The sequence below is a fragment of the Ursus americanus genome, chromosome 2, assembly GCF_024610735.1.
Source record: "Ursus americanus isolate L20-20 chromosome 2, mUrsAme1.1.p, whole genome shotgun sequence".
NCBI lineage: Eukaryota > Metazoa > Chordata > Mammalia > Carnivora > Ursidae > Ursus > Ursus americanus.
The window spans coordinates 5,395,758-5,423,692 of NC_142128.1; the positions used below are offsets into that span (position 1 = coordinate 5,395,758).

At 54.9% G+C, this 27,935-nt stretch overlaps 2 protein-coding genes across 3 annotated transcripts in view; one reads left to right on the top strand and one right to left on the bottom strand.

Moving 5' to 3' along the window:
- The first annotated feature begins 8,212 nt into the window (after positions 1-8,212).
- On the top strand, positions 8,213-17,482 carry BRI3 (brain protein I3). Of its 2 annotated transcripts, XM_087867312.1 has the most exons (4): positions 8,213-8,577; positions 9,148-9,249; positions 10,818-10,901; positions 17,067-17,482. In XM_087867312.1, exons 1-4 carry the CDS (start codon positions 8,436-8,438, stop codon positions 17,156-17,158), a joined length of 420 nt encoding a protein of 139 aa, XP_087723438.1. In that variant the 5' UTR covers positions 8,213-8,435; the 3' UTR covers positions 17,159-17,482. The 2 variants fall into 2 exon arrangements, with proteins under 2 accessions (XP_087723438.1, XP_045669374.1); XM_045813418.2 differs by lacking the exon at positions 10,818-10,901 and having other exon boundaries at positions 8,223-8,577; positions 9,148-9,250.
- A 178-nt stretch (positions 17,483-17,660) lies between these two features.
- Positions 17,661-27,935, bottom strand: part of BAIAP2L1 (BAR/IMD domain containing adaptor protein 2 like 1) — a 91,791-nt gene continuing 81,516 nt past the window's right edge. The window contains exons 13-14 of the mRNA XM_045813417.2: positions 19,893-19,930; positions 17,661-19,425 (exon numbers count right to left, since the gene is read on the bottom strand). Of these exons, the coding sequence (XP_045669373.1) occupies positions 19,350-19,425; positions 19,893-19,930 (114 nt within the window). The 3' untranslated portion in view covers positions 17,661-19,349. The remainder of the gene's footprint in view (positions 19,426-19,892; positions 19,931-27,935) is intronic.

Sequence of the window (27,935 nt, forward strand, 5' to 3'; positions counted from 1 at the left end):
AATTTCTAGAGGCCTTGCTAATTTTAATACAATGCTAATAAGACAGGGCGCCCGAGTGACTCAGTCAAGTGTCTGCCTTCAGCTCAGGTCGTGATCCCAGGGTCCCTGCTCAATGGGGAGTCTGCCTCTCCCTCTCTGCCACTCCCCCTGCTTGTGCTCTCTTTCTCTCTCACTCTCATATATAAATAAGATCTTTTTAAAAAAAAAAACTAGTGCTAATAAGGCAAACATAAATTTTTAATAATGCTAACAGATGAAGTCACTATTTTGTAATGACAGGACTAGGTTAATCAGTCGTGAAAACCCGAAGATGGGTTTTGGAATACCACCCAGCAAGACTTTAAAAATAATCATTTTAGGGGCGCGTGGCTGGCTCAGTCGGTAGAGCATGCGAATCTTTTAAAGAGAAAGCGCATGTGCGTGTGGGATGGGGGCAAGTGAGGGAGGGAGGTGGGTGCAGAGGGGCAGAGGGAGAAAATCCCAAGCAGACTCCCCACTGAGCACAGAGTCCGATGCGGGGCTCGATCCCACAACCCCGAGAGCATAACCTGAGCTGAAATCAAGAGTCAGATGCTTAACCGACGTTGCCACCCAGGCGCCCTGAGCACGTGACTCTTGAGCTCAGGGTTGTCAGTTTGAGCCCCACGTTGGGTGTAGAGATTACTTCAAAATAAAATCTTCAAAAAAAAAAAAAAAAGCATTTTAGGAGAGACCTAAGGTTGCAAAGAACTAAAACCTGTGTGAAGGGTGTGGGTTTTCCAAATCTGACCGATGCAGGAAATGACGTTTTTAAAAAGCAACTTTAGTCTCTGACGGTGATTCCTCCCGGGCGTGGTGGGAGGGCTGCCTGGAGGTGACAGAGGCCAGGACCAGTAGCCATGAGATGGACAAGACGGTTGTGTCACCTCTAAAAGACCTCACGATTACATCTCAGTAAGGCTGGTTTGGGGTTTTTTAAAAAGGACAGGCTATAGGCCCTGGTTCCGATGCGTAGGTGGGACGGGGATGTGTTTTCACCGCAGGGGGCTTCTCTGAAACTGAAGAGGGCTGAGGCTTGCATTATGGATAGCACCACCGGCCACAAATTATTCTGCCCTCTCAGTTTTGCTCCCTGTGATGATGTGGACTTCAGGTAAGAGCTCAGGTTTGAAAGCGGATTCCTCGGGCAACGTGGTATGTGGTTTGCAGTGAGGACATTTCATACCCATTCCAGCCTTTGGGCCCGCAGCAGTCAGGCTCAAGTGCTGGTGACCCATGAACACAGGACCCACCGCGGACAGGGTGGGCCCTGCGGGGCTTCTCCCAGCAGCCCTTGCTTTTCTGGATCCTGATACCAGCTTTACACACAGCTCCTGGGTACCCCCTTTCTCCTGGCGGAGGTGTAGAGTACGTTTCCCTTTTCTTAGGTCTACATTGGAACCCCAGAAGGAACTCGACTGAGGAAGGTCAGGGATACAACCTACAGAAATGAATGAATGATGGTTTTGAAGGGTGCTTGGTTTCTGGAATTCAGGGGGCTGTTCTTGCCTCATGGATCAGGTTACAATCCCTGTTCCACCTGTCCCTACTGACAGTTCCAGGGACACAGGACAAAACCTGACACTGGACCTTTGTCTTCGGTGCCGGTCACATTTTGTCCTTACCTGGCTAGCCCTATAGTTCCTACCTCTCCTAAGTCGTGGATTTGATGAAGGATACCCTTGGCAGTGCTCTTAAATGGGCTTTGTCTTAACTGCCAGAGGCAAAATCCCGTGGGTGGGACCTCCAGCCTCTTCCTAGTGGCAGGACTTCATGGCTCAGAACCTGAGAATCTCGGAACAGGGAAGGATTGTGAGGATGCATTCTGTCCCCTGGTTCCTCCTGGGCCTCCTTGCCCCGCGATGGCTCCTCCCCCGGGGCCTTCTCCTCCATCACTCCTTCATGTCAGCCACTGCCTGTCTTCTGCTGGAGCATAAGGGGGCTGTTCCCAGCCCCGTCCTGAGGCTCCCTCCCTGCGCCCAGGGGCAGCTCCCTGAAGCTCGCCATGACAACGGTGCAAGCCGCAGGTAGGGGCCGCTGGACAGGGCAGGGCGGGCTGGCAAGAGGAGAGGGGCTGGGAATGGGGAATGGCCTTGCAGCAGAGGTGGCCTTTCTTCCTGGGGACCTCAGCCCCCTCAGCCCTTCCAGCCCGCTGGTTTCACAAAGCTCCTTCACGAAACCACGTCAAAGCCTCAGCCTCTTCTGCTTCACTCGCGGCTTGCAGAAGGACCAAGTTCTGGGTGTCACTGGCCAAACAGAATAAGGGCTGAGAAGGAAGGCCAAAGCCCTTGGAGGCCCTGCAAGGGGCTGTAAAAATCACCAGCTGGGGCAGCTCACAGAGGTCCCTCACTGCCCTAAAGAGGTGACCTCTCATCCCAGCTTGGGAGTGGTCATTTGCTTTCGCCCAACCAAAGAAGAGGCCCAGTTGTCACTGAATTCAGTGCTCTGGTCAATGGTAACGAGCTCACCCTGTTTTCTCTTTACTGTCATAAATTAAACAACAGTGAGAGATTTCCAAGGGAAATACCTTCTGCAAACCTGAGTAACTTTCATTGACCTCTGGGAGGGGGTAGAAAAGTTTTGGAGGTATATTTTTTCCCTGAATGATACTCTAATCACAAAAACCACTGAGGGAGGTCCCACAGGGCACCAGTCGTCTTCATGGGTACCTTCCCTACACTCTGGGCACTCCTGGCTTTCTAAAACCAGGAATGGCTTTCTGGAATGATCCAGATCGACTTCTAGCCTGAAGGGGGATGCACTTCACGGTCTCTGGGCCAGAGCTCAGTTCTGGAGGTGGGAGCGTCTAGCTCTGAACCCTTACCAGCCACATGATCTTGGGCGCCGTCAGCGGTTCTTGAGCACCGACGACCCCAAGCACCGGGGCAACGGGGAGGAGACACTGTCCCGGCCCAAGGTGGGCCTCACTTAGTAGACAGATAGGTGCCTTCCTTACATGTAAATTGGGGGTAATAAAATCTGACTATCCTGGCCCTGATCTGAATCCCCACACAGTACCCAACACACAGCAGCGTGACAAAGGTCGGGTTTCTCCCTGTCCGTTCCATTTAGAAATGGTGATTCTGTCATTGGAGAAGGTAGAACTGTCCCCACAGAGGAGACATCGTTAGAGTTTTGAGGGGATGCTTGAAGTCTCAGTATAAGAAAGCCTGGTTTACAAAGGTTAAGTGACCAGCTCAGACGAGAGCTGTTCTCAGTTTGTAGAAATCTGGATGGCAACCAGCTGTTGTTCCAACCTCAGCCCACTTCCTCCGTGTGCCGCCCTCAGCATCCAAGTTTGACTGCAGTTTTCTTGGACCCCCCTCCCCCAATCAAGAAGTCTCGGAAAAGCATCCTGTTCTGTTACTCGGCACATGGCAGAGATAAAAGGCGTTGAATTAATTTTGCACGTGGCTGCCACGAGTGCGTCTGACTTCCATGTCTTTGCCTGTTATTAGTCCAGACACATCAGTTTCATCCATTCGTACAGAGCCGCTCTTCAGGGGTTTTGAGTATAGCTGCTCGGAAACTTATTTACCTAGAAACTTGCCATCTAGCATTTGCTTTGTTCTTGTGAGAATTCTGGAAAATGTGGACTTATTACACATTTTCTCTGGGTAATCGTACGAGTGTTCTACCGGGTACACCTGCGGAGCGAGGACCCCCTCTTAGAGAACGAAGGGCGGAGTATGGCTTTAAATATAATATATATTATTTGTGATGAGATTTATCACATGACCCAGCGTGAAATTGTCACCTGTGTTGCATAGAAATGTATGTGCTTAATTTATAAAATATTTAGAAATATTTGCCTACTAGAGTTGTAAGGCTTACCATAAAACTTAAAACTCAGTGTTTATCTAAGATAAACATTTAGCCAATATTTGGTGAGCGTCTTCTCTGAGCCAGGCACGTGTAATTGGTTACAGCCTTGGATTTTGAAATCTTTGCTGCTGCTGCTCGCTTCTTTCTTCCCTCCCTTCCTTCCTTCTCTTCCTTTTCTTTCTTTCTTTCTTTTTTTTTTTTTTACAATCCCAACCATGTGAGATGCTAGTTTCCTGAATGTGCAAGACACTCACGTGATGGGTAATCAGCAGTCTGCAAAAAAGGGGCACAATCCTTGTTTTGCTTTCCTGTGGCTACATCTGAGGAGAGTCCTTGGTGACTGGCAAGGTCTGGAGGACAGTGGCACCTCCCAGGCAGGGGCCAGCACGCACACTGCCTGACCGGGTCCCCTGCAGAGTGCGGCCAGTGAAGGCCTGTACACATAGCAGTTAAAATCGTATTTACTCACTTTCATGGATGTGCAGAATTTCAGCTACCCGAGCAATTACCACAGAGGAAGATATGTTCTAAGTCTTCTTCAGCCGGAGCGTATTTCTGTTAAAATCGGCAGTGGCTGGCTTTTCCTGTGCACTTTGCATGGAGGCAGTGTGCAGGGATCGCTAGTGGCCTGAGTGCCCATGTGGGATCTGAAGCCCCACCTTTCCTGGCTGGGAGACCTTGGAAGAGTTACGGGACCCCTCTGAGTCAAGCAGTTGGGGGCTGCCCAAGTCTACTTCATGGGATGGCCCCGAGGATGAACTGAGGTGTTTCAAACCTCGACTGAATAAATTGAAAGATCAGATTGACTTTATTCAGTGACTTGTGAAGGAGGCAGCATCCCGTCCTGCAGATGGAAAGGAGCTCCGGAGAGCTGCACAAAATGGATTTTTTTGTAGGCAGAAGGGGGCAGGGCAAGGAGAGAGCAGGTCGCTGCCTCCTGGGGAGGAGAAGGGTTCTGTCAGGTGGGTCACCTCGCGACTGCTGGTTTAAAACTGCACTCCTGGGAACAGTTGACACTGCAGTTTGGTATCAAGTCCTGGTTTGCTGACCTGGGGCTGAAGCCCGTCTCTTTTTTGTAACATAGGTGAGATTATTCTTGGTCCCGCTGTGAAGTAAGCATCGCTGACCTCGGTCAGCTCTTACACTGCCGTGCGGTCAGATCCTGACTCTCTAGCCTGGCCAAGTGTCCATTCTCCTTGGTGACTTCCCTACTTCCTCTTCTTTCCTGGAACCCCAGCACCCCTCCCCTATCCTCGGTCTCACTGCTGACCTTGCTTCCTGTGTCATACAGAAAACAGAAGCAGTCAGAAGACTGACTCCCCGCCCCACCGCCAGCCACCTGCGCAGGCACCCACGTGCTCCACCTCCTCCCATTTCTGTGGGTGACCCTGGGATCCCCGCAGTGCCACGGGGCCCCTTCTCCCTCTTTCTCCCACCTCCTCCCTCTTCCTACGTGATCGTTCCCCCCAGGCTAGACACATGCTGTTACCTTCCTTCAGCCCAGAACACAAGCAAACAAACAGGAGCTGGGCCTTCTGGTCTCATGGCTAACTCTGACCTCCCTCCAGGCTCCGCTCACCTTCTCGATGCCCCCACTCCAAACACGGAGGCTAGGTCACACAGCACTGCACCGCCGTGGCCACTTCGCTCCCATGCCCTGGACCTTCTCATCCCCCCCCCCCCCCCCCCGTAGCACTCACCACTTTCTGAGACTGCCCCCACCTGTCAGAGTGTGCTCCCCGAGGCAGGATGTTGCCAGTTTTGTTGCATCCTGGGCAAGGTGTGTGCTCCATAAATACTTGTTGAGTGGGTGATCGGCTGTCAGCCACGAAGACCGTCTCAGCTCTTTATCATAAGGCTAACGCTTCGAGTTCTCTTCCTGCACAGCCTGCCTTCGGTTAGGCGTTTCTTTGGGATATGTAAGCACGGAGTCAGCCTGTCCCAGCCTGGCCTCCCCACGCGGCCCCTCCAGACAGCTTCTCCTGGCTCACATCCATGTTCTGGCAACATTGTCCCCTGAGCCAGAAACCTGAGCATCATGAGTATTCCAGGAGGCGACCAAGTCTCGATGGGCTCTTGGCCTCCCTTACTCCTTTCCTTTCCTCTCCATCTCCACAGCTGTCCCTCCCTCCTTGATTCCCTGTCTCTGAACTACCCTCTACACAGCTGCCGAAGCCACTGTTTCTAATGTGCAAATTCGGGGCTGCTCCTTCTCTGTTTAAACTCTGGCAGTTCTGCTGTAAGCTCTTACGGGAGGCTGTCCCACCTCCAACATCGGGCCCCACCTCCTCGGGCCAGCCCCACCCTTGCTTGCTGGAGACCCTCCCAGGGTTTGGATCACACCAAGTGACTCAGCCTTGGCAGATGGTGGGCTGCTCTTTGGCACGGGAGTTCATGCTGCCTGGAATGCTGGTCCCCTGGTCCCTCGGACCAAGTCACCGCTGGCATTCTAGGTGGGACTTCGGCCCTCGTCCTCTTAGGGCACCCAGGGTTCATGGGCACCTCTAACCCTCTCACTGCACAAGCCTCGCTGTACTGCCATTGTGAGTTTACTCTCTGATTCCCTACTGGACTGCTTCTTTTGTGGGTTCCCGGCCTGTCATCTTTGTCCCAAACCCACCCCCCAGCCCTTTCGAGGCAGAACCTGGGGTAACGGGTCACACTCAGCCTGCTCCTGAATGAAGAGGCAGGACCTATTTTGTGTCTGTGAGCAATGTCCACCAAAGTGATGTTGGGAAATCCCAAGCCACACCCTCTCATTCATGAATATGGATTTCCCAGCTAGGGGACACTGCTGGGGGGCAGGGGGAACCAATTATTGGAGGAGAAGGGAGCCAGAGGCCAAGGATTTTGTGGAGTTTGAATTAGTAAACAAAGGCACATGACGAAGGGAAAATTAACCAGGAAATTGAAGGGACACCAGCCAGCTTACCTTTAGTCCAACAGGAAAGGACCTCACTGAGCCTACCTTGTGAGCAGTTGCAAGGTGGGGAGGGATGGGGGCCCCCCTGTGGGTGTCCACAGCTGCCCAGGTGTCAGCAGGCTTGACCCAAGCCCACTTTTCACTGGTTGGTGAGGATGGGGACGCACCCTTGTTCTCCCCTGGGGGCTCTCACACTGTGGGGCCATCTCTCTCCCAGGCCAGAACCCCTGCTGGCCGCAAAGTCCTTGGCCACTCTCCTCCAGTCTCCATTCTTGACCTGGCTCTCCCCTAGTGCTAGGCAGGCCCACCCCTCATTTCTCCCGCACAGGGTGCTGGGATGATGATGACCAGTACAGGAGGTGGGCTTTGAGGAGCTAAACTTGTGACCTAGATAAAAGATGGTCGCTGAGGAAAAGTTTAAAATAAGGTGGGGTCTGAGCTGTCCTTTGTCCTCATGCTGGATCAATCTGCAGGTCACATGAGACACCAAATGCTACAGAAGGCCCTGGAAAGGCCTAGAGGAACTACAAATGTAAGGGGTTTTAAGCTTGCAGATCCTTCTTTTACAAGTTTTATTACAAACCCATTAAGAATTAGCGGGCGGCAATGAAAATGCTTCAGTGAGGGAAGCCGACCTAGTGGTTGGTCTTTGCGTCAAGTTTAGGCCACTCCCTTTGTCTGAGTCTTGGTCCCCCGGCTGTAAACTAGGGCTAATGAGTACCTCCCGGGTTGCTGTGACGATTAGCAAAACCGACCAACGACGGAGGGACGGTGCTTGTCACGTAGTAGGTGCTCAATATTTAGGGTTTTGTCCCCAAGCGGCGAATTATTTGTAATCAGCGGCTACAACTCGTAGAAATTACCTAATTTATCAAGAAGAAAACCGACGGAATGAACATCAGCTGAGCGCGAGCAGGCAAGGCTGAGAAGCACGCCCTGCCTTTTCCGGCAGGAGTTTGCGCTCCCACTGACCCGGGCCGCCGCCCTGATCGGGATCCCGGGTCGCTCGGAACGCGGAGCCCCCGGCCCCTTTGCCCCGGAGCGGTGACAACCAGGAGACGGCCGGGGGACTCGCCCCTCCTGGACTCTCCTCCTAGCCGCCCCTGGCCCCTTCCCTTCCCCGTGGTGAGTGGGCTCGGGCGATCGGACCTCCACCTGGCCAAGGGGTCTCCGCTCCAAGATGGGTGGGGCGGGCCCAGGCGCTGGAAGGGGCGGAGTCGGCGGGCCATTAAGGTCGCGCGACCCCAGTGCGGCATCTCCTTGAAGTCGTGTGTGTGGCGCGGAGTCTTCTCGCGGTGGCGGTCTGGGGGCCGTGGAAGTGAGGGGGGAAGAGCATGGGGTCAAGGCCGACAAGTGGCCGACCGGGTGTCCAGGGCCGGACGCGGCCCCTTTAAGACGCCGCGTCGGCCCCGCCCCGCGCCGCACCCCCGCCGGGAGCCGCGCCACGTGACCCGGGTCTTGTGACTGGCCGGGGGGGGAGGCGCGGAGGGGAAGCCCGCGGCGCCCGCCTCCGAGAGGGGCCCAGCCCCGCAGCCGCCGTCGCCGCCCGCGAGGAGCGGGTCCCGCCGCCGGGTCCGGGCGTCCGCGCGAGTCCGAGCCGGCGCGGGAGCGGGAGTCCTTGCGGGAGTCCGGGCGGGAGCCGGGCCGGGCGCGGTGGGCGCCGCCCGCCATGGACCACAAGCCCCTGCTGCAGGAGCGGCCGCCCGCCTACAACCTGGAGGCCGGCCAGGGCGACTTCGCGTGCGGCCCGCACGGCTACGGCGCCATCCCCGCCGCGCCCCCGCCGCCGCCCTACCCCTACCTCGTCACAGGTGCGCCCGGCGGCCGGGGACTGCAGGCCGGTGGGGCCGGGGTCGGGGCTGGGCGCCGGGCCCGCGGCCCCAGGAGCAAACTTTGGGCCCGGTCCCGTGGCGACCTTTAACCCCGAAACCAACTTTTCTCCGGACGCCGCCTCGGCGGGGGGCGCGGCTCGGGCGCGCTCGGGAAGGAGGGGGGGCGCGCGGTCGCTGCCGAGGGGCCGCCCCGGGGCCGGGAACGCTGAGCCCGTGGGGACCGGTGGCGGGTGAGTCTCCCGCACTGGGAGCCCGCTGTCGGGCCCTCAGCCGACCTGGGGGGTCGCGAGCACCGGGCCCGCCCGTCCCGGGAAGCGCCGCGGCGCTGTTTCCCATTAACTTCGTTAACCGGGTGCTGTCTGCAAATTAGCACCCAGTAAAGCCCATAGCGGGCACTTCGTGGAGGCGGGCCGTTGTCTGGATTTTGGAAGGGATAAGTTTGGGTGCAGGGGATGGGGGGTATCGGGGCGGGGGGACGGCAGGAGAAGTAGCCCTCAAATTTGCCAGTTTTCCTCCCGGCCCCCTTCTGATGTGCCTTCCTGCCCACAGGGATACCCACCCACCACCCCAGGGTCTACAACATCCACAGTCGAAATGTCACAAGGTACCCTGCCAATTCCATCGTTGTCGTTGGAGGCTGCCCAGTCTGCAGGTATGTCACAGGCTGGGGGCTGGCCCCCAGAAGCCTCTGAGAACACACCCCCAGAGCCTCAGAAAGGCAGACTCGCTGGGAGATGGGCCAGTCTTGGGACAAGCTGCTGACCTGTGGTGTGGGAGAGCGTGGGTTCGTTTGTTCTTAGGTCTCAACATTGTTTCATGGGTCATCGGGCAGGGGTTCCTTTTGCTGTGGAGTTGGGTGGTTTTGGGGCCCCTTAGTCTGAAATGAGTGGGATGCAGAAATGTTAACACCTGGTGTCCTTGGTTCTGGGACCTGCAGTTGAATCTTGAAGCTGGTGGAAGGTTTTGTTTTGCTGGAAAGGGCAGTTAGAAGTGCCCTGGCAGGAGAACCCTGACTCAGATGGCCAGTGTGTCCAGTGATCTGGGGGTCAAGGACGCCAGGGGAGCAACATCCATGGCGGAGCCATTAGCTGGAGAAGGATGGAAACACCGTGGGTCTTTGTGTCGGGCAGGAGCCGTATTTCATATTCTCAAACCAAGCCTCCAGGGTCTCTTAACTTTTTATAGGGTCCGAGATGCAGCTAGCTACGTGCTTGTTCTGCGTGGGTCATGAGCGTTCAGATTCAGCTAAGACTTGGTCCTTGCCTGCTTGATGCAAGAGTGCGGGTCTTCAGCTTGTCTGGGAGAAGGAAGTTGAAGTCTCTGAGATGGAATTGAGAAACGCTGGTTTACACTTAGACTTAACGTCAAAGGTGTATCTGGAAGGCCCAGAGTGGAGTCAAGGGGGAAGTTAAAAGATTTCAGAATCGCAGGGCTCAACGGTGTGGGCCGGGGAGGGCCTCACAGAGATTGGGAGGAGGAGGCTGGACTCCCAGAGTCAACCGTGTGCCCAGTAGAAGGGGCCGTGGGCTGGCTGGGGATTTCGTCTGTAAACTCAGGACAGGTGTGTTTTCTGATACAGCCTTTGGGGGAACATGAAGGGGGTTGGGGGAAAGAGTGATGACTTGTACCCTCCTGGACCCCATTCTCTCCACGGGCACCTGGCGGCATCACAGGTGTTGGAGTTTGAAGGCACAAGGGTGGGAAGAAGGGACGCGGCCTGGGAGCTCGCCGAATGCTGCTGGGCTGGGCAGGGTTTGGTCGCTTGTGGAGAGAGCCACTGGGAGTCGTGGGTGGTTATGTGCAGAGGTGGGTGATGGGAAACCCTCTGGCTTTGGCTTTGAGGTTGGTGCTGGGTGCTCAGAGCCCTGGCACAGTCCTAATGTCCCCTCTTGGGCCAGCTGGAGGATTCCAAGGGCCTGTTTTTGGGCAGGAGAATCTTTGAGTGATCTCCCAGGTTTCGGGAGGAGGATCAGAAGGTGTCTGGGGCAGAGCGGTCTGGCTGGGATTTCAGCGTCTCCACGCCATGACTGTGTGTCGTGTCCCAGGCACTGCTGCGTCTGCTGCAGGCGCTGTGTTCCGATCCTGGCCCTCTTTTCCCTCTTGGGAAGTGGGGGTGTCGGGGTGCTCTGTGAAGCCCTTCCTGGCCCAAGCACCCGGGCAAGCGCCCCGTGGCTGCTGCCGGGTGGGGAGCACTTTCTCGGGTTACTTCCCTTTCCCCGGGGTGGGAGCTCTGTCATTCCGGAGGCCTGTGGCTTCTGCTAACTGGGGTCCCAGAGCCCCAGTCCTGCAGAATCTGGATCAAGGTCAGCTGCCTGAAGGCTGAGGTGTGGGGCACCCGCACCGGGGACAGGCTTTTTCCTTTTTGTGTCGGGATCACCATCCTCCCTGCCTCTGGGTGGGAGTAGTGACGAGGAGGTGCTCTGAGAGCGTGTTTGGGGACTGAGTTGGGACTAAACGCTGTTGATTCCCTCTTGCCCCGTCCCCATGATTCCCTCTTGTGTGCGGACTGAGAAGGATGGATGCTGGCAGTAAGGGCCCCCCTAACATTGGGTGTTTCACGCTTGCGTGTGCCCGTCTTCCGGCCGCGGTGCCCTCCGCTGCTGGAGAGCGGGTAGTCCCTTGGCCCCGCGAGGCCTTTCTCTGCTTTTGCAGCATGTGGAGTGTGGGGCCAGCTTCCTAGACAGCGGGCGGGGGAGCGGGAGGCATGGGAGATGGGCAGTGGGAAGGAGGGAGAGGCTGGGCGCTTCCCGGGGGAGCGATCCTGTGGTTTGTGGAGTGGGTGCGTGGCCCTGGGGCGGCTCCTCTCTGCGGAGAGTGGAGAGGTGTCCCCTGGGGCACAGTCCAGCCAGGCCACTGTCTGGCATCCAGACTTGGGAGATGGGCCACTTGGCATGTGACTACACTGTCTCCCTTTCCATCCAGCCAGCCACGCTCTATCCCCTTCCCTTCCTGGTAGCTTGGCAGGGCTTTGCCCAAGTCACACGTCTGTGATTCCTTCTGAGTGAGGCTTGGTGTAAGAGGCCTGTGTCACTTGTCACTTGGCCATCGTCTTAAGCAGCCTGACCCCATCTTCCCTTTTTAGTGGGCTACGAGAAAGCTTGTCTTTGGAGCCCAGCAGGTGAGCGTGCTCCTCATTTCACCCCTGCCTGTCTGCATTCAGCGCCATCTTGCCCAGCCAGGGCTTTGGCCAGGCCCGGGCCTCTCTGAAGCCGGTCCTGCCTTGGGGATGCAAGGTGAGGGGAGGTGGCAGCCCCCGGAGTCTGGGATCCCAGGCCTGGCTGCGGTGGGGCCGCCTGTTGGGCAGGCTCTCTGGGCAGCATGCGTCAAAGGCCGGAGAATGTATAAAGCAGCAGGCGCAGGGCCTGGCCTGCCCCGGGCTCCCCACTGACACTGGCCGGGTGTCACTGGGTGTTTAGTTTTGGGGGTAACCGGAGGGGTGCGAGGAGATCCAGAAATGAGTGCGGCCTTGGAAGCCGAGAAAGGCTCAGGGAACAGCCATCAGGGTCAGATGCTGCCCGGAGTCAGAGCAGTCAGGTCCCTGTGGCACGGGGTGGTTAGCGCAGAGGGTGCTGGCGACCCTGGTAGAACCATGGGGGCAGAGGCAGGCTGAGGGTACGACACAGGGCATGGGGGGCATGGTGGGGTGTGTGGAGGGGTCCTGAGAGGAAGGGGTCTGGGACGGAGCCGAGGGTGTCTGGACAGTGGGCTGCAGGCAGGGGGCAGAGGGGCCCTTTCCTATTATCGGGGCCCCAGCTCATCCGGCATCTACGACCGCAAAACCAGTGTTGCGGCCTTGCCCTGACGGGTCCGCTGGGCCTGGGCTGCCTGGAAATCCCGCCGCCAGGATGGGCCCTGCCCATGTCCGAGGTCCTGCGAGTTCTGCCCGGCTTGAGGGGGCAGCACCCGGATGAGCTGGGACTCGTGCCCTGGGCTGTGCTGGGCAGGGCGCGCAGCTAGTGGGAGCACCCCGAGGAGTGCCGGGGGCCTGCTCTGGTCCGCAGCACGTCCCACAGGTGGACCCCCCCACCCCTCCGGGCACCTGCCCTGTGTGCTGCTGCTCCGGGCGGCCCGTGTGTGGTGGAGGCCGTGGGACAGCAGAAGGCCGGACAGAGGCGCCTCCCAAGTGGGGGAGGTACGGGTGGGTTGACCGGGTGCTTTGGGCATCTGGTCCCCAAGCTTGGCTCCAGGCTGAAGGGCCACCTGGAGGAAGTCCTCTGCTCCCTCTTCCCTGAGGAGACGTGGGCTTCCAGTGAGGCCGGTCTGGGGCTGGCTTCCGCCCCGAGTAACTGGGGACAGTGGAGCGCTGCGGCAGCTTGTGACCCTGAGGGCCCCGGGCTCCGGGGCGGGGTTGCTGTGAGGGATACAGGACGTGCTGACCTCTGGGGACCTGCAGCCAGAGGGACGAGGGATGTGTGGGGGCTGCTGTTCGCGGGGCAGCTCAGAAAGCACTCCCGTCGGGCCACTCCGCGGTCCCTCGGGAGGCCGGAGCCCCGTGCAGGCCCCGGCCTCGTCTCCGTCATCGTCCTGCTTGCCCGCCGAGAGCCTCGCCAGGCCGCTCCCGGCCCATGTCGAGTGGCCGCTTTCTCCGTAGGGTCAGAGTCAGGAGTTAGAGAATCGTTTTCAGAATTTGTCAGTTCCCAATTTCTCCAGCTTCCACATCCTTCCCTGACTGCCCCCCCCATCAAGCCTATTGCTCAAGAATGGGGCGGGGCCTTCCAGCCTCTGTGGGGGCAGCTCCCTCAGTTCGGATTCTGAGCCAGTTGAGAGTTGAAGCTTGTTCTGAACTGATTGGGACCTTTGAGGGGCAGGGTTCGGAGAGCAGAGCGTGTGACACCATTTGGGAGAGGCTGACGGGAGGCAGCCTGGGTCAGGATTGTCTCCGGGCGTCCCCTCCCTCCTGTGGTGCCTTGGTCGGGGGGGGGGGGGGGACCAGCACCCGGCACAGGTTTGCTCTGCACCTGGAGTCTTGCTCCGTCAAGAGTGGCCCAGAGATCAGATTGTGGTTCTCAGTTCCTAAGATTGTGGATCTTTAAAAACCGTAAATCACGCCGGCGTTGTCTTTGAGGTCTGGGGCAGTACCCATGGTCAGAACATTACTGTTTGCAGCAGGATGGGAATGTTCACGGGAAGTGGATGAATGAGCACCGTACGTGGCCACGAGTTCGTTCAGGTCACAGATGGTTGCCAGGCGAGTTTGTTACAAACCTAGAAGAAAGTTCCTTCAGAGCTTGTTATCGTTTGGGAGAGGTGTGCGGGCCCCTGGGCTGGCAAGTGTGGTGCCCGAGGGCCGACCCCGTGCTTGTAGGCGCCCGCCGGCTGTCCTTGTTCCTCATGCTTGAAAGCGTGTTAGGTTTGGGAAGGTGGTTTGGTCACAGACTTGCTGGCAGGGACGGTCCCCATCCCTGAAGGGAAAGGCCCTTGCTCTTCCTGGAGACCTGTGGCCAGGCCATCTTTAGAGTGGGGTGAAGGCGAATGGGGGGAGCTGGGGCTCCGGCCTGGGGTGTGGGCCGCGGGAGTGTGCATCAGACTGCTGCTCACGGAGGACAGAGGAGTGCGTGGAGTGCTCCGCCCGAGTGAGTGACGGCTGTGGACGGAAAGCGCCGCGGGTCTAAGCGGCAGGCGGCTTGTGTTCTCGTGTCCGGGAAGCCCAGGTGGGCCTGGTGGGCCCGCGGTCCCCACTGCTCTGCCTTTTCAGTTCCCAGAGCACTTCCAGAGCTGAGCGAGGGGAGCGCTGGGCTGAGACGGTGTTAGGGCTGCTGGGAAGCCTGGTGCTTGGGCAGGGCCGGTCCCCAGCCTCATGGGCAAACAGGGCCTGGGTGTGTGCCCCCCACCGCCCCCTGGGTTTCCTCCAGCTGTGGGCCGCGGAGAACCAGGGAAGAGGCAGGTGGGGCAGGCTGCCCACGACAGCCGCCTGCCCTCCGACGGGCGGTTCGTGTGCCAGCAGCACCCGTAGCTCCTGCCCCAGCCTAGGTGGGTGCTCAGCCAGGCAGTCCCTGTCCTTGGGCCTCACTCGCCCCTAGAGGGGATGCTGGGCAAGGCACCCTCCTAACTCCTTCAGAGGGCAGGCTTCTCTGGAAGGTTCTCAGCTGGTGCTTGTGACCCAGCTGTGAGGACTGGTTCACTTCCGCCCTGTGCTTTTTCCTTGGGAATTCTAACCGACTACGTGAACTGGTGTGATTCCTGGGATTTCAGCTGCGGGTGGAACTTCGGTAGATGCCAGCCAGGGAGGAAGGAGGCCAGGGGCGCCTGGGTGGTACCAAAGCCCCGAGTGGTCCCAGGCCGCCTGGCCGCCTCCAGCTGCTCTCAGAGTGGCTTGATTAGCTTCCACAGTTGCAGGGGCTGTTGGCGAGGGCTGTGGACAGAGCAGGTGCGTTCCTGTCCCCGTGTGTGTGGCCCAGGGTGTCCCTGAAGCCTCACCCCTGACTTTGGCAGCATGGCCTCTGGTGCTTTTGCAGGTGGGGCAGGTGTGAGGTGGGCTCTGCACAGCTGTGTTTGGACTCCCACGGGCAGGGGCAGCCATGGGAGGGCCAAGGAACAGCGTGGGGACCCGACGACCTTGGTAGTCCTTAGAAAGGGGACTCCTATTATAAGACTTTCGTAGCAGTCTAGACAAGAAAAGGTAACTCTGCTGACGGAAATTCAGGCCTGTTGATTAGCTTTCCCTCAGATCTGGCCTTGCCTGTGTCCAGGCTGACTGGGCTGGGAAACTCCGGCTGAAAGAGTTCCACAGGGGTCTTTACTGCGGGACTTCTCAGAGCCTTTTTTTAAACTGTGCACTGTGACTCCAGGACGAGGGGGCGCATGGCAGGGGGGAGTTTGCTCAAATTAACCAAAGAATTCCTTTTCTTTTCTGCAGAGCTTATCGGGGGAACTGGTGTTTTAGGACAGGCCCCTTGGGAAGTAACGCTAGTGGGTACTGTCCATCGTAGACATTTAGGCATTCCTTCCTGAGCGGGGAGGAAGGGAAGTGGGCATCGGGTTTGAGTTTTTCTTTAAGCAGTTGAAAAACAGGCTTCCTCCTGGTCTAGATAAGTCCTCAGCCTGGTGCCCGCTCCGCAGAGCTGGGGCGTGGGCTGGACGTGCAGCGGGGTGGGACGGCTGTGTGCAGTGGCGGGGCTCACAAGGGACGGCAGCAAGTTTGGCATCTTGAGGGGAGGACACCTTCTGTTGGGTGCTTCATCGTGACCCTTGACCTTCTATTAACTTGAACCTTCCTCCTCTGCACACAAGGTGGCAAAACGAGCAGCAGCTGCTTCTAAAACAATTGTGGGCACAAGAGATCCACAGGAGATCTTAGCAGCGTTTGAAGACAAAGGAGCTGAGGTGTGGGTAGAGGAGGAAGTGGCTTCAGGAAGCCTGAGGCAGCTGGGGTGAACGTGGGGGGGGTCACCCCCTGAAGGCCGGCTCGCTCTGGGAGTGCAGGGGGGGGGGGCAGGTCTTTCTGCTTACTGGCCCAGCTCCTGTCACCTGTGGAGACCCTCCTTTCTTCCTTCTCAGTTCCCAGCCCTGGCTGATTTGGCATATTCTGGTGAATTCTGGTGAAGTGCCTTGTTCACAGCCTCCGCTCACAGCACAGTGGACGAGGCTGGAGGTGTCCCTGGCCGCCTGGGGAGGAGCTTGTTTCCACTGACTTTGCCTGGTTCTCTGCAATGTGAAGCATTGCTCATTAGGGCTGAGCTGGCTAGTATGGTTATTTTAATTTCAGTTCTGTGTCCAGAACTTTCCAGAAGTAGCTTAAGAAGCAGTGGCAGAGCTAAGTGCACGGCTCCTACTTCCCATCTTTGGGGCCTTTGAAAATGACCCTGGAGTGTGAGTGGTGACTCCAGGTCACTGAACCTACACTCCTGGCACATGGTTGGGGTGATAGCCCGTAGGCGTGTGTGTTGTGCCCACTGAAGATGAACTTGACTTTGTGAAGAAATGGAGATTAAATTTCTCAAGATAAGTGGTCTTTTTACAGACATTGTGAATATGGCTGATTTTAATCTTTCACTAAAATCTATTGTAACCTTCTCCCAAAACCATTTTTTCAGGTTTTGGAACGGAGAAAGATCAGTTTAGGGGATGGAAGAGTAAACCTTCAACAGTGGGGAAAAAATACCCTAAAATGATTTGGTTTTCTTGGTCTAGTTTTCAGAGAGACAAGAAGTTTAATAGAAACTAGCATTTGCTGCTGCTTCCTCCTTTTGTAACGGAGGAGCAGGACGACAAAACAGGGTAGGTAACGTGGCGAGTGAATGTTCTTGTCGTTACAAGTGAGGATTCCGTCGGTAGCTTCCCTCCCCTTCACACGTCGAGCGGCGGCGGCAAGCAGTGGCCCGCCTGCTCCCGCGTAACGGGCGCGTTGCTGGGGGCGAAGACTGCTTCTGGGAACAGGGTCGCTGAAGCACCAGGGGCCCTCTGTCCCCTCTTGTGCGGGGCTCTGCCAAGGGCCCTAACAAACACGAGTGCCCCTCTTCTCTCCACAGAGTCGGGGTTCTGGAGGACTCCTTCACCTTCCTGGGCATCTTCTTGGCCATCATCTTGTTCCCGTTTGGGTTCATCTGCTGTTTTGCCTTGAGGAAGCGAAGATGCCCCAACTGTGGAGCCAACTTCACTTAAAGGGACACCACCTCTGGCTTTCCTACATCCAGCTGTCTTTTTCTAATGTAAATGTCGTGTACAGTAGCTTTATTCGATTAAGCTTTCAGGACTGTTTTGTAAAGCGAGGTGGGATAGACGGCATGAGCTGCGGTTTCGTGGGCGCAGGGGTCACAGCGTGGGGACACAGCAGCACTGCTCCAGGGTGAATGACAGCTCAATAAAGCACTGCTTTTATTTTTTGCAGTCTTCAATTTGAGAAAGGTGAGAAATACTGTTTTAAATAAATGAGATTCATACCATTGTTAGCTGGTTCTGCTTATTCAGTGTGCGCACACTGCTGCTTGTGTGAACGAGCTCACGTGCGTGTTGGAAACTGTGTAACCAGACTAGAATACCATCCCCATCGCCTGGCTTCGGCAGCGTCCGGCTCCCGGCAGAGCGCGATCTAGTCCTCTGTAGACAGTCACAGCTCGAGAGTGTGCTTTCCAACTTTTTATTAATATGACAAAACATAATACCTTGACATTGACAGAGCACGCACCTGTGCCCAGGACCTAAGACAGACAAGCTGTCCCATCCTCGGTGAGTGCCCCCCTCCCCCCACCGTCCCTTCTGTGAAGGCGGAGACGGGTCGGGTGAGCCAAGGGAGCCCGCAGAGCGCACCTGAGAGTCTCTGTAACAAAGCCGAGGATCCCAAACAGCAGAGCTCTGGAGGCTAAGGAGGCCTGAGCCCCCACCGCTGAAAATACTGCACTTCCGTGAACCCTCCTCTTACTCAGATGGTGAGGGAAGCAGTGGACCCTGAACGAGCTGTGACGGTGATTTCTTCGTTGGCTGGAGCGTCGTGTCTCAGGACAGGTGTGCTGTCTGCCATCGGCACTCAGCCCGACTCGGCCCTGGAAGAGTAGCGCTTGGTGGGGTGGCCTGGGTCGCCTGGCGGCCAGGACAGGACCAAGAACGTGAAGTGTCACACGCTTCCACTGGTTTACCTGCATTTGACCGTGACCACTTTCAAGTTTATAGAAAAATATTGATTTTATGGCGAAACCAGAGCAGCTGTGATAAATACGGCCGTCTTTGCCCACACAGTAAACGGCCCGGGTGTGCGTCATGACCCTGCACTCCTCCAAACAGGGCCTGCCAGAGGTAAACTCGGCCACTGGCTCAAAGTTTCCGGTTCTGAGGGTGTGATGGCAGGTCTTGGATGAAACACAGACCTTCCCATCCCAGCCACCAACACGCAGGCTCCCGGCTTTCCACGTGCTCTTGGGGGCGGGGGGGGCAGTACCTGATTCAGAAATGGAGAAACTTGGACCCCAAGACGTTTCCGAGTACACTAGCAACGGACGCAGCTTCAGTCAACTAGCGTAGTGAGAGCACCCTGGGGTTGCTCACGTGGGGCCCTCACCGCAAGTCCGACGCTCTGAGCCAGGCCCCCGTGCAGTCCAGTTGGTAACTCTGAACTGCCCAACTCCGGAGCCCCTTGGGTGATTATTCTAGTACTAAACATCATGGCTGTGACAGGGACAGGCAAAATGTCTCTACGCTCTATAGCTGTGTCTAAATCGAGGGAAACTTGGAGATTCCTCCATCTTAGGTAGCTCTACATTTGATTAAACAATTTAAATTTTTTAAGTTAAAAAATTAAATTTTATATAATAGTCTCATAATTTATATTGCTAACAATTATGATTTGCATGCTAATATGCAAATTTACACATCATTTCCTTTAGATAAACGTCATAATGCTAGGTAAGAGCACATGCTTTATAAAATAAAACTGTGGTCTCCTTTGCATTCAGGTGCAGAAAGCCAGTCATGAAAGCACAGACTATCCCTTACTCTGGCTATTAAAAAAAGTAATCAGAGTATTTAAAAAATACAGTGAGGACTGGAACCAAATTTACCGTCTTCTGATGAACAGAATATATTTTAAGTGACTGAGCTAATCACTGAACTATTACTTCTTTATCTTCTTACAGACAGAAATGTATCAGCCCAACTATGTTAAATTGAGAGAACGCATTGATTTGCTCAAGTAGAATACAGTTAAAATCAGGCACCTTTTGGCGAAGCTTTACAACAGTTACCGCGCACATCGACCAATGTGTATCATTTTGCAAGTGAGAACTTAATGCTGGAGGAACTGGAGTTCCCAGACCCTCTCCTCATCGGATGATGGGCGCTGAGCGATCGTTTGTCACGGTCGGTCGGAGTTTCACAGTAGCAAAGGGGTTTTCTCCGCTGCAGGGGAAGGAAAAACAAGGCTGCAGAAATACTACGAGATGGAAATTTGATTTTAAAAGCTATGAACTACTGTTCTTGCTCTGTGAAATTCTATGGCTTCTATATAAAATTCCGGACATTTTCTGAATGAACGTTTCTCTGTGCCACCCAGCTGCTACAGAACTCTCCAGAGCTGTAGACACTGTAACGGGAGAGCCCACCTCACTGTGGCCCCTGTGCAGGAGAGGGGTTACTCGGGAGAGCCACCTAGGACAGGGTCTGGATTAAGTTGCCCAACACAACTGTGACCAGGGCTCCCCACTTTGGGACCTGGGCAGAGGCTGGCAGAGCCTCCAGGCCCTTGTCCCCAGACTGATGAGAACAAGGTGGCCGTGTCCTCACACCCCACAGGCCCAAGGCCTCTCAGGGTCAGGCCTCCTGGGCTGCACACTGATGAAGGCCCCCACGCACAAAGGTTAACATACCTGAGGAAAGGAGGCTTTGCTGTCCCATTTGCATCGTTCTGTGAAGAAGATAAGGGTGAAGTTTATGGAAGGCTCATGAAATTGGGACATTTTTAATAAGACCCAAAGGTAAAGCCATCTAAAGCATAAGGGACTCTATGGCTAATGCCTGTTTTAAAAAGTGCCCCACAGTCTCTGTCCGTTTGAGACCATCTCAATGTCTGTCTAAAGTCACTTAAAGAACAAGGGCAAGAACAGAAAACCTAAGACACGGAAGGGCCCTCACAAGCACTGAACGACTCTGACTTTGAGGGAGGCCAGCATGTGCTGCTCCCTCCTCACTGGTGGCCCTTTGGCTGCACTGCATGACTGCAGGTGGTTTTTTGGGAGCCTGAATGATGCCGTGAAAAAAAACAGTAAAAATAAAACCTTGTTGGGTTTTGGTGTCCACAGACTGGTGTCAGCAGTGAGCCAGAGATCTGGTAGGACGTTCCGGAAGGTGAGGAGATGGAACAATGCCCACACTGTTTTTGCCTTTAGGAACCGCCAGAGCCCGGGGAACGGGGGGGTCTCCCAGTGTGGCCAGGGACCACGGGGGTGCATGTACCTTCTGTCCTTATCTTCCTATAAGCTTGCAGGCTTTAAACATTTTGCTTTAAATCTGCTCTGGCCGTTGCAAGAAATCGCTGGCCCGAGCTTGTGGGGCTAATTCTCTAGACGGCGCCCAGGAGAGGGCAGTGTAACATCGTCTGAGCCCTAGGCCGCCCGCCCAGCCGGACAGTCCTGTGAGCTCCCAGGCCTCCTGTGGTCTCAGGGTCTCTGACCAAACAGCTCCTCTCACTTCCTGTTGCCAGCCTGGGGGTCGAAGGCCATACTTGGAGGCGGAAGCCCAGGTCAAGGCTCTTTCCGCATGGCTCCTCCTGGGTGCTGGACATACAGACTCGAAGTAGAAGAGGGACTGTGGGCACCCGGGCCACTTCAGACCCGCGCCTGCTCTCTCTAGCTCTGAGGACCTCCAAGCGTGACTGTGAGCCCTGGGGCCAGCAGGTCAGCAAGATCATCCCGATGGGGAGCCCCAGCATTAGGAGGCAACCCCAGTCAGCCCTGCACCCCGATTTAGTGTCTACTTTTCGTCACGGATGCACAAAGCAGCTGCCCTGCTCAGCACATCCTAATAGGGCTTTAAGTGGTTGCAAAGCGGTTTCTTCCTACTCGGCGTGTGCTGCTTCCCCAGCAGGTCTCAGAGTAAGTCATTTCTGGGGAAGCGCTCAGACTCTATGATGGTTACAGGCTAATTTATAATTTATTTTAAAAGCACCAGGATGCCTGCCACACGTGCTCAGACCGCCGGCTGCGGTGCCCGGCCTAGAGCAGAAAGCCCCTTGCGGGGGAGGCACTAGATCCCACTGGGAAGAGGTCCCCTGCGTCCTCCTGGCCTGGAAAGCACACTTCCTGCCAAGCCAGACTCCCCAGGTGTGGCCTCCGGGGGGCACACAGCCCTCTTGCTCCTTGATACTCTCCCTGGAAACCTGCTTGCTGCCTTTCCTTGGCGGCAGAACTGTCTCCTCGCCGGGTGCATCCTTGAGAATGGGGAAAGCTCTGTGCGCCCTGAACTGGAAACCAGACACGACCCTCCCTGGAAAACCCACAGCTGTCTCCAGGGGAAGGCCTGAGCCTCAACTGACCCAACTCAACTTTACGAGTTTAGCTACATTTTTGTGAGCTGTGCCATCCGAGTACTTGCCCCAGACATTTGAGAGAGTGAGTCAGACACACACACACACACACACACACACACGCGTGCGTGCGCGTGCGGCGGCCGAGATGCGTCACAGTCCACCGACAGTGAAGCGGCAGGAAGTAACAACTGTGAGGGAGGACGGCGAGAGACACTAGGGCAGCCTGAAGCCACGCGGTGCCGGGCAAACCCGCGGTGAATCCCGCGCCCCAGAGAACCTCCCCCACCACTGCTCCCAGCAGCACGCATGCACACAGTCACTGAGACCCCCCCCACCACTCAGAGCGGTCCCATCAGAACGGCCTAAACGTCCGTCACCAGAAGGGACAACCGCCGTCCATCCAGTGAACGCCACACAGCAAGGAAGCGCCACAGGAGGGTTCGCCGGAGGACCTGGTGACCGAGCTTCGGCCAGTCTGGCCTGTGAGAAGGGAGTGTGTGTTGGGGGGTGTCTGGGGGCGGGTAACGTTCGAGTTCTTGACCTGGTGCTGGTTATATGCAGTTGCTTTGTGAAAAGTCACCCATTTTCTGTACATGCTATTCTTCAATGTTTACTGAAAAACAGGGCATTTTCAGAAAGGTTCCTCCCTTTAACGCAGCTCCACTGAGCCCACTGCCGTGGTCACAACTGACCGCTGTCCCCAAACCTGCCCCTCCTCCCATTCCCTCCTCTGTCAGTGAAACGCACCTCCAGGCCACATGTGGCCCTGCTCTCACTCCACCCAGGAGGAAAGCTCACATCCCGCTCAGCAGCGTTTTCAGGATCTTTCCACCTCAAACCTGACCACACAGCCCCATCCCTCGTGCTGGGTGGCGCCACAAGTCCGTCTGTCCTGCCGGCTGCCGCTAAACATTCCAACCGAGCCTGTCCCTCCACTGCCTCCCTTTGGCCGTGTCATGGGGTTTGGGGTCCCTTGTCTCTCTACTTCCCAATCCCGTCTTTCCCTCTTCCTTTGTCCTGTGTCCCTGGACCGGACCTGTCTCAACAGGGCTCCTGCTGGCCTCTCCGCAGGCTGGGAGCCACCTTCTCTGCACGCACAGTGCATGTCTGCAGAGCTGACCACCCAAGGTCCCAGAGGCAACGGGCAGAGGGACTCCTTACTCACACTGCGGGCCCTGCTCAGAGTCAGCACCGTGGATCTCTCACCTTTCCTCGGATTTCACAAAGACCAGAACCCGTGGCTTGTAGGCACAGCCAGGTGCAGGTCCCCTCCTGGCAACCTGACTCAACAGGAGGTTATCGAGTGACAAAACCAGGCAGCAGCACGGGCTAGGCCTGTCGTTACGAGCACGGAACAGGTTACCCACAAGACAGTAGGGGTAGTGACGGCCTTGGGCCTTGTCTGCAACAGCCCACAACCAGCTGATTATGGCCGAGTAGGAAAAGGCAGAGTGCGGACACATCTTGTGATTCCTTGCCCCAGAAAAGCTAAAAACCCGAGTCCACCTTGAGTGGGCACTGTCACATGCTGTCTGTTCCACCTCCCCCTCCCACTGCCCACATTTCTGCTCGGGTGTCCACTGCGTGCCAGTGTGCCTTCAAGGGGACTCCTTGGTCCCACCTTATGTGTGGTCAGGTCAGCTGAGACCACCCAGTATAGCCCGTTTTCTGGCCACAGGTAGACACTCAGGTGAGACGGACCTCTGTGGCCCAGTGAGAATGCTGAGTGGGGAGCCCTGTGCTGTGGTCAAACGGAGCCCACACCCCAGAATCCAGGGCGAGTGATGAGAGGGCCCCGGGGCGGCCTTGGTACCGACCCTCTCTGGGCTGCTGCTTCCATGAGGCAGACCGTTCCCTTCCTGTCTGACGCCGCTGGAGGTCAGCTCTTACCTGCAACACCCGCAGCCCTGACGCCAGTCCTCGGCTGTGCGCTGACCTCCCGAATCATAACCTCTGAACCAGTTCAATCCCTTTACTCCTCACATGGGGACACTGAAGGCCTGACAGGGAAAAGCCAACTGCCCTGGGGCAAGGGCTTTCTGAAACCAAGGCGCCCACCCTGGAGAGCAGATGCAGACCAAGCCGCGCACCGGGCCCTTTGCTCACGCAGCGCTTCCGGCTCTTAGGCAGTGAACACTGAGAAGCAAGTCTGTGTGGAGCGGAGCTTAGTTTTTCAATAGCGTTTTAGAGCCTGGTTCTCCGTATGTCACAACTCTGCTGCAGCGACAGTAGAGAAACGTGTGACCTTCAGCTTCAGTTCCGGTGATCCCCCGGCTCCCAGCCCCTCAGGGAGAAGTTGGTATCTCAGAACATCACAGGGCAGCCACAGAACTGTAGGTTGGTGTGTTCAGGAACATTCTCTACAGTAGGCGGCTCCCAGGCCTGGATGTTCAGTGTACTTAAGCCTAAGAATCCTGGTGTTCAAACAAAACTCTACGTGTAACTGGCATTAACGAATGGTTGTACGTAAAAAATATGTATAAAAGCATTAAGATGCTTTGCCAGCTGCCACGGATCCCAGCATTTGGCTGAGACGGAACATGCCTTTCCCCACCATCATCGGCTGGTTTAAATATTTTAGTTTAGGAAAAATAAATTATCAGCTGGTTGGGCGTAAGAACTTGAGATACGAAATTCCAGGGCCGTGTCCCCAGCCCACAGGGCTACCATGCAGGCCTCAGTCATGCTCCATGCTTCTCAGCCATCACATTTCTAGATCCGGTTTTTAAATGGAACATTGTTCTGTTTTGCATGCTCTATACCTGACCGTCTAATATGGTAGCCACTACCCATATGACTATTTGCATTAAAATTAAATACAAATACAAATTCCTTGGTTGCATATCCTCTCTTCCAGTGCTCAACTGCCTCTGTGATCAATGGCTACTGTCCTGGGCAGCCCGGTTCTGGGACATTTCTATCAGACCATAAATTCTCCACTTATCGCCTTCACCCACGCCCCGATGCCAGAGGATTAGATCCTGTGCCTCCTCTTGCGAGAGGCTCCTAAGACCAGGTGGCCTGTTCCAAGGACAGCAGTTTCCATGGTTCCTGAGGTCATCTCTTTGGAGCAGAACCAGTTCTTCTGTCCTTCCCTGCGGCGGGCCTGCGTGTTTCAGTCTTGTTCTTGGAGCTCCTGATCTGTCTTGACAGCGAGGGAATGTAGTAGTTTCTGGGACGCGATGGTGTCAGCAGAGGCGGCACTCGAGGGTGTCCACGGATGATGGAGTTTTGTGGGGTTTTTCTGCAGTTTGCATAGGACCTTGAAATACGACTTCAAAACATGTTCGTGATAGAACATGTTCGTGATGGACCATAAATCATTTAATCTCAGTGTGCATCTGTGAAGCACTGTGTACGTACTTTGGGTGATTACACTCTTCATTCCAAAAGAAGATGCTCTTCATGGTCTTACAGATAAGGAACAGTGAATGTCCTCAAGAGGGTGATGGGGGAGGGAGCCGTTGAAGTCATGGCCAGCGGTGCCTGTTGAGGGAGGCCCTCAAACCTTGTGGCCTTTGCTGATTTTTAAAAGCCAATTAATATCTTCTTGTGACCTTTATTAACTGTCTTCCATTACCCTCCAGATCACAAAGACAAAAAGCAACCTCTCGGTTCCTCAGAACACAGCACACGTGGGACAGTGGTATTTGTCTTATCAAGTGCTTAGATGGGTGGGGCACTGATAAGCGGAGAGTTGAGGTTTTAGAACTTTCTCAATCCGCTGAAGGACCTCCGGGTCCTGCGGCTCTCCGTCTCTGCGTCCCCCTCTCCCTCTCCCATGGCCTCCCAGGCCGGGAGGTTAGAAAGCTGGATTGGGCCGTTTGCATCGCACATCAGCCCGGGCAGCAGTGCCGGGGCTCGCCTGGCACTCACAAACGCTTTCCGAAATGAGCGAGTGCTCTGATCCTCCGGTGTGGGGGTGCTGGGAAGGGACGGTAAAATATAATGAAGTGCTAACAGTGGTCACCCTGGAAGTGAAATTATGGATATTTTCGAGCAAAACAAAACTTCCCTGGGTTATTTTTATAAGCAGAAAAAGTGTTATTTTAAAATAAGCTATTTTAAATAAGGTGTAATGATTAGATATTTTAATTTTTACAAACTTGGACTTTGCTCTTTAACTTAAACCTGCAGCTGTGACTGCCAGGGGGATTTAAAGGAAACCTCATTTCAGCATCTGTTTATCCAGCCTATGGCAACAACTGAGGTAAAAAAAACATTTATCTGTTTGCTTAAGTGCATGGGATAAATGTTGTTAATTGGAGAGCATCCTCATTTCTGTCTCAAGAGTGGGATAATTTATCAATTTATTTGTATTAGAATTTTATTTTTTTTAGATTCTTAAAGAAGTTTATTTTATTTTGGATTTTATTTATTTATTTGAGAGAGCACAGAGGGAGAGGGAGAAGCAGGCTCCCTGCAGGACCCCGAGACTGTGACCTAAGCCAAAGGCAGACGTTTAACCGACTGAGCCACCCAGGTGGCCCTGTATTAGAATTTTAGACAAAATTTTCACAATGCCACTTCCTTCTATGTTTAATATAGACAAATAATGAAATATATAAATACACCCATGGAAGAAAAGTTTTCTTTGTTTTCAAAAGTGAGAAGAGGGGTCTCTCAAATTGAAGGTACCTTAAAAAATCATAAAGTAACTTCATCTTTAATGAACACAATCATACTTATAGGACCCTGATTATTTTACATTATTCAGAACCTCCCAAACAACTTTTTTCCCAGCAGTTACATGTGTAACTTAAGTGCAGATAAGAATGTTTTTCTTCCTTTCTTTCCTTTTCTCTTCTTTTCTTTCTTTTTGAAGCAAAGTTTATTGGGTGATAGTACAAACTCCCAAAGAGGAAGGGGACCCAAGAGGGTTGCCCAAGAATGTTTTCCTTTTTTAATGTTTGCATGTCAAAAATCTGGAGCTCAAGATTATATTATCAAAAAAACCAACCAAACAAAAACAAACAAACAAGAAAACAACAAATAAACCCTCCAAAAATACATTAACATGAGCAAACCAGAACTGCTTCCAGAGTTAGGACAGAACAAGGGTTTCTCCCAAGGAGGCTACACCAGTTGGTCACTAGCTCTGTCAGTTCTTACCTCTTGAATAACTTGTCACCCCTTCCCATCTTCACTCCCGCCGCCCTCTATCCCTGGACGACTGCACCGCCTCCTGCCCTGCGCTCCAAGCTCCAGCGCGCACCGAGGACCATCTGCAGAGACCACCCAGGAGGACGGAGGAGGGACAACATGCAGCCCAGACTTCCTGGCTCGGTGTGCTTCTCTCCTGGCCTATCCATCCCACCACTTATCTGGCTGTGGCCCTGGACCGCACCCAGCCAGAACGCACATCTGGAAGGCTCTCTGTTTTGTCAGAGCTCGTCCTTCAGAACTCGGCTCAAATGCTTGCCTCCAAGACGCCTCCTCTGGTGCTTGCCAGGAGCCTGAGCCCTCCCTTCCTCCTCTGTCGCCTCTGCCCCATGCACCTTTCACACAATTCCAATAAACACACTGTTCACTGGACTCGACTCCGAGGCTGGCCTTATTCCTATTTGCTTCCCTGGACCATAGTAGCTTGTCACTTAATGCTCAATGGATGAATTCCAGCATGAACGTCTCACTGTGGTCCACAGACCCCTTCTAGGCGGTACACCTTCACCTGCCATCTGGCTGTGTTAAAGAAAGAAGTATGGCTGGTCAGAGCAGCTGATGCCACAGAAACATTAGTCACCCAAGTGACGTGACCTCACTGCAGGTACTGACTCTATACCTCTCTGAAGTGCTAAACATGCCTTTACTATGGGAGATCTCAATTATTCAGAAAGGAGGTCATCAACATTCATTGTTCTGACATGCGCAAAATCAATGACAACTAAAATCACACTGGAACCCACACCCACAAGAAGGGCATTTTCATTAGATATTTGGGGCTTTTAAATGTTATATGAAACCAAACATTAAAGGCTGCTAAAATGAAAGACTATAAAAAGTCTTCTGGCCTACAAGAAAGAAACAGGGGGCCTGACCAGATTATCAGGGCGATGCTGGCCTCAGAATGAGTAGGAAGTGTTCCCTTCTCTTCGATTTTTAGGCAAAAGTTTGAGAAGGATGGTGTTAGCTATTCTTTGCACATACAGCAGAATTCACCAGTGAAGCCGTCAGGTCTGGGGCTTTGTCGGGAGACTATAGATTACTGATCATGAAGATGGTCTGAGGTGGGGAGACGGGGCTTGGGGTGTGGAGCTCTGCCTGGAGGCAGCCCTGGGATAGGACGGACTGGGCACACACAGGATGTGAGAGTCAAGAACTCCGGCACCCATGGTCAAGGTGGCATGGGCAGTGGCTTCCACGAGGTGGCCACAGAGCACAGGAT

Excerpts from the sequence above, each read along its gene's own strand:
- BRI3 (XM_087867312.1), top strand. The coding sequence starts at position 8,436 with ATGGACCACAAGCCCCTGCTGCAGGAGCGGCCGCCCGCCTACAACCTG. Across the intron at positions 8,578-9,147 it reads CTACCCCTACCTCGTCACAG|GGATACCCACCCACCACCCC; the intron begins GTGCGCCCGGCG and ends TCCTGCCCACAG. Across the intron at positions 9,250-10,817 it reads TGGAGGCTGCCCAGTCTGCA|GGGTGGGAGCTCTGTCATTC; the intron begins GGTATGTCACAG and ends TCCCTTTCCCCG.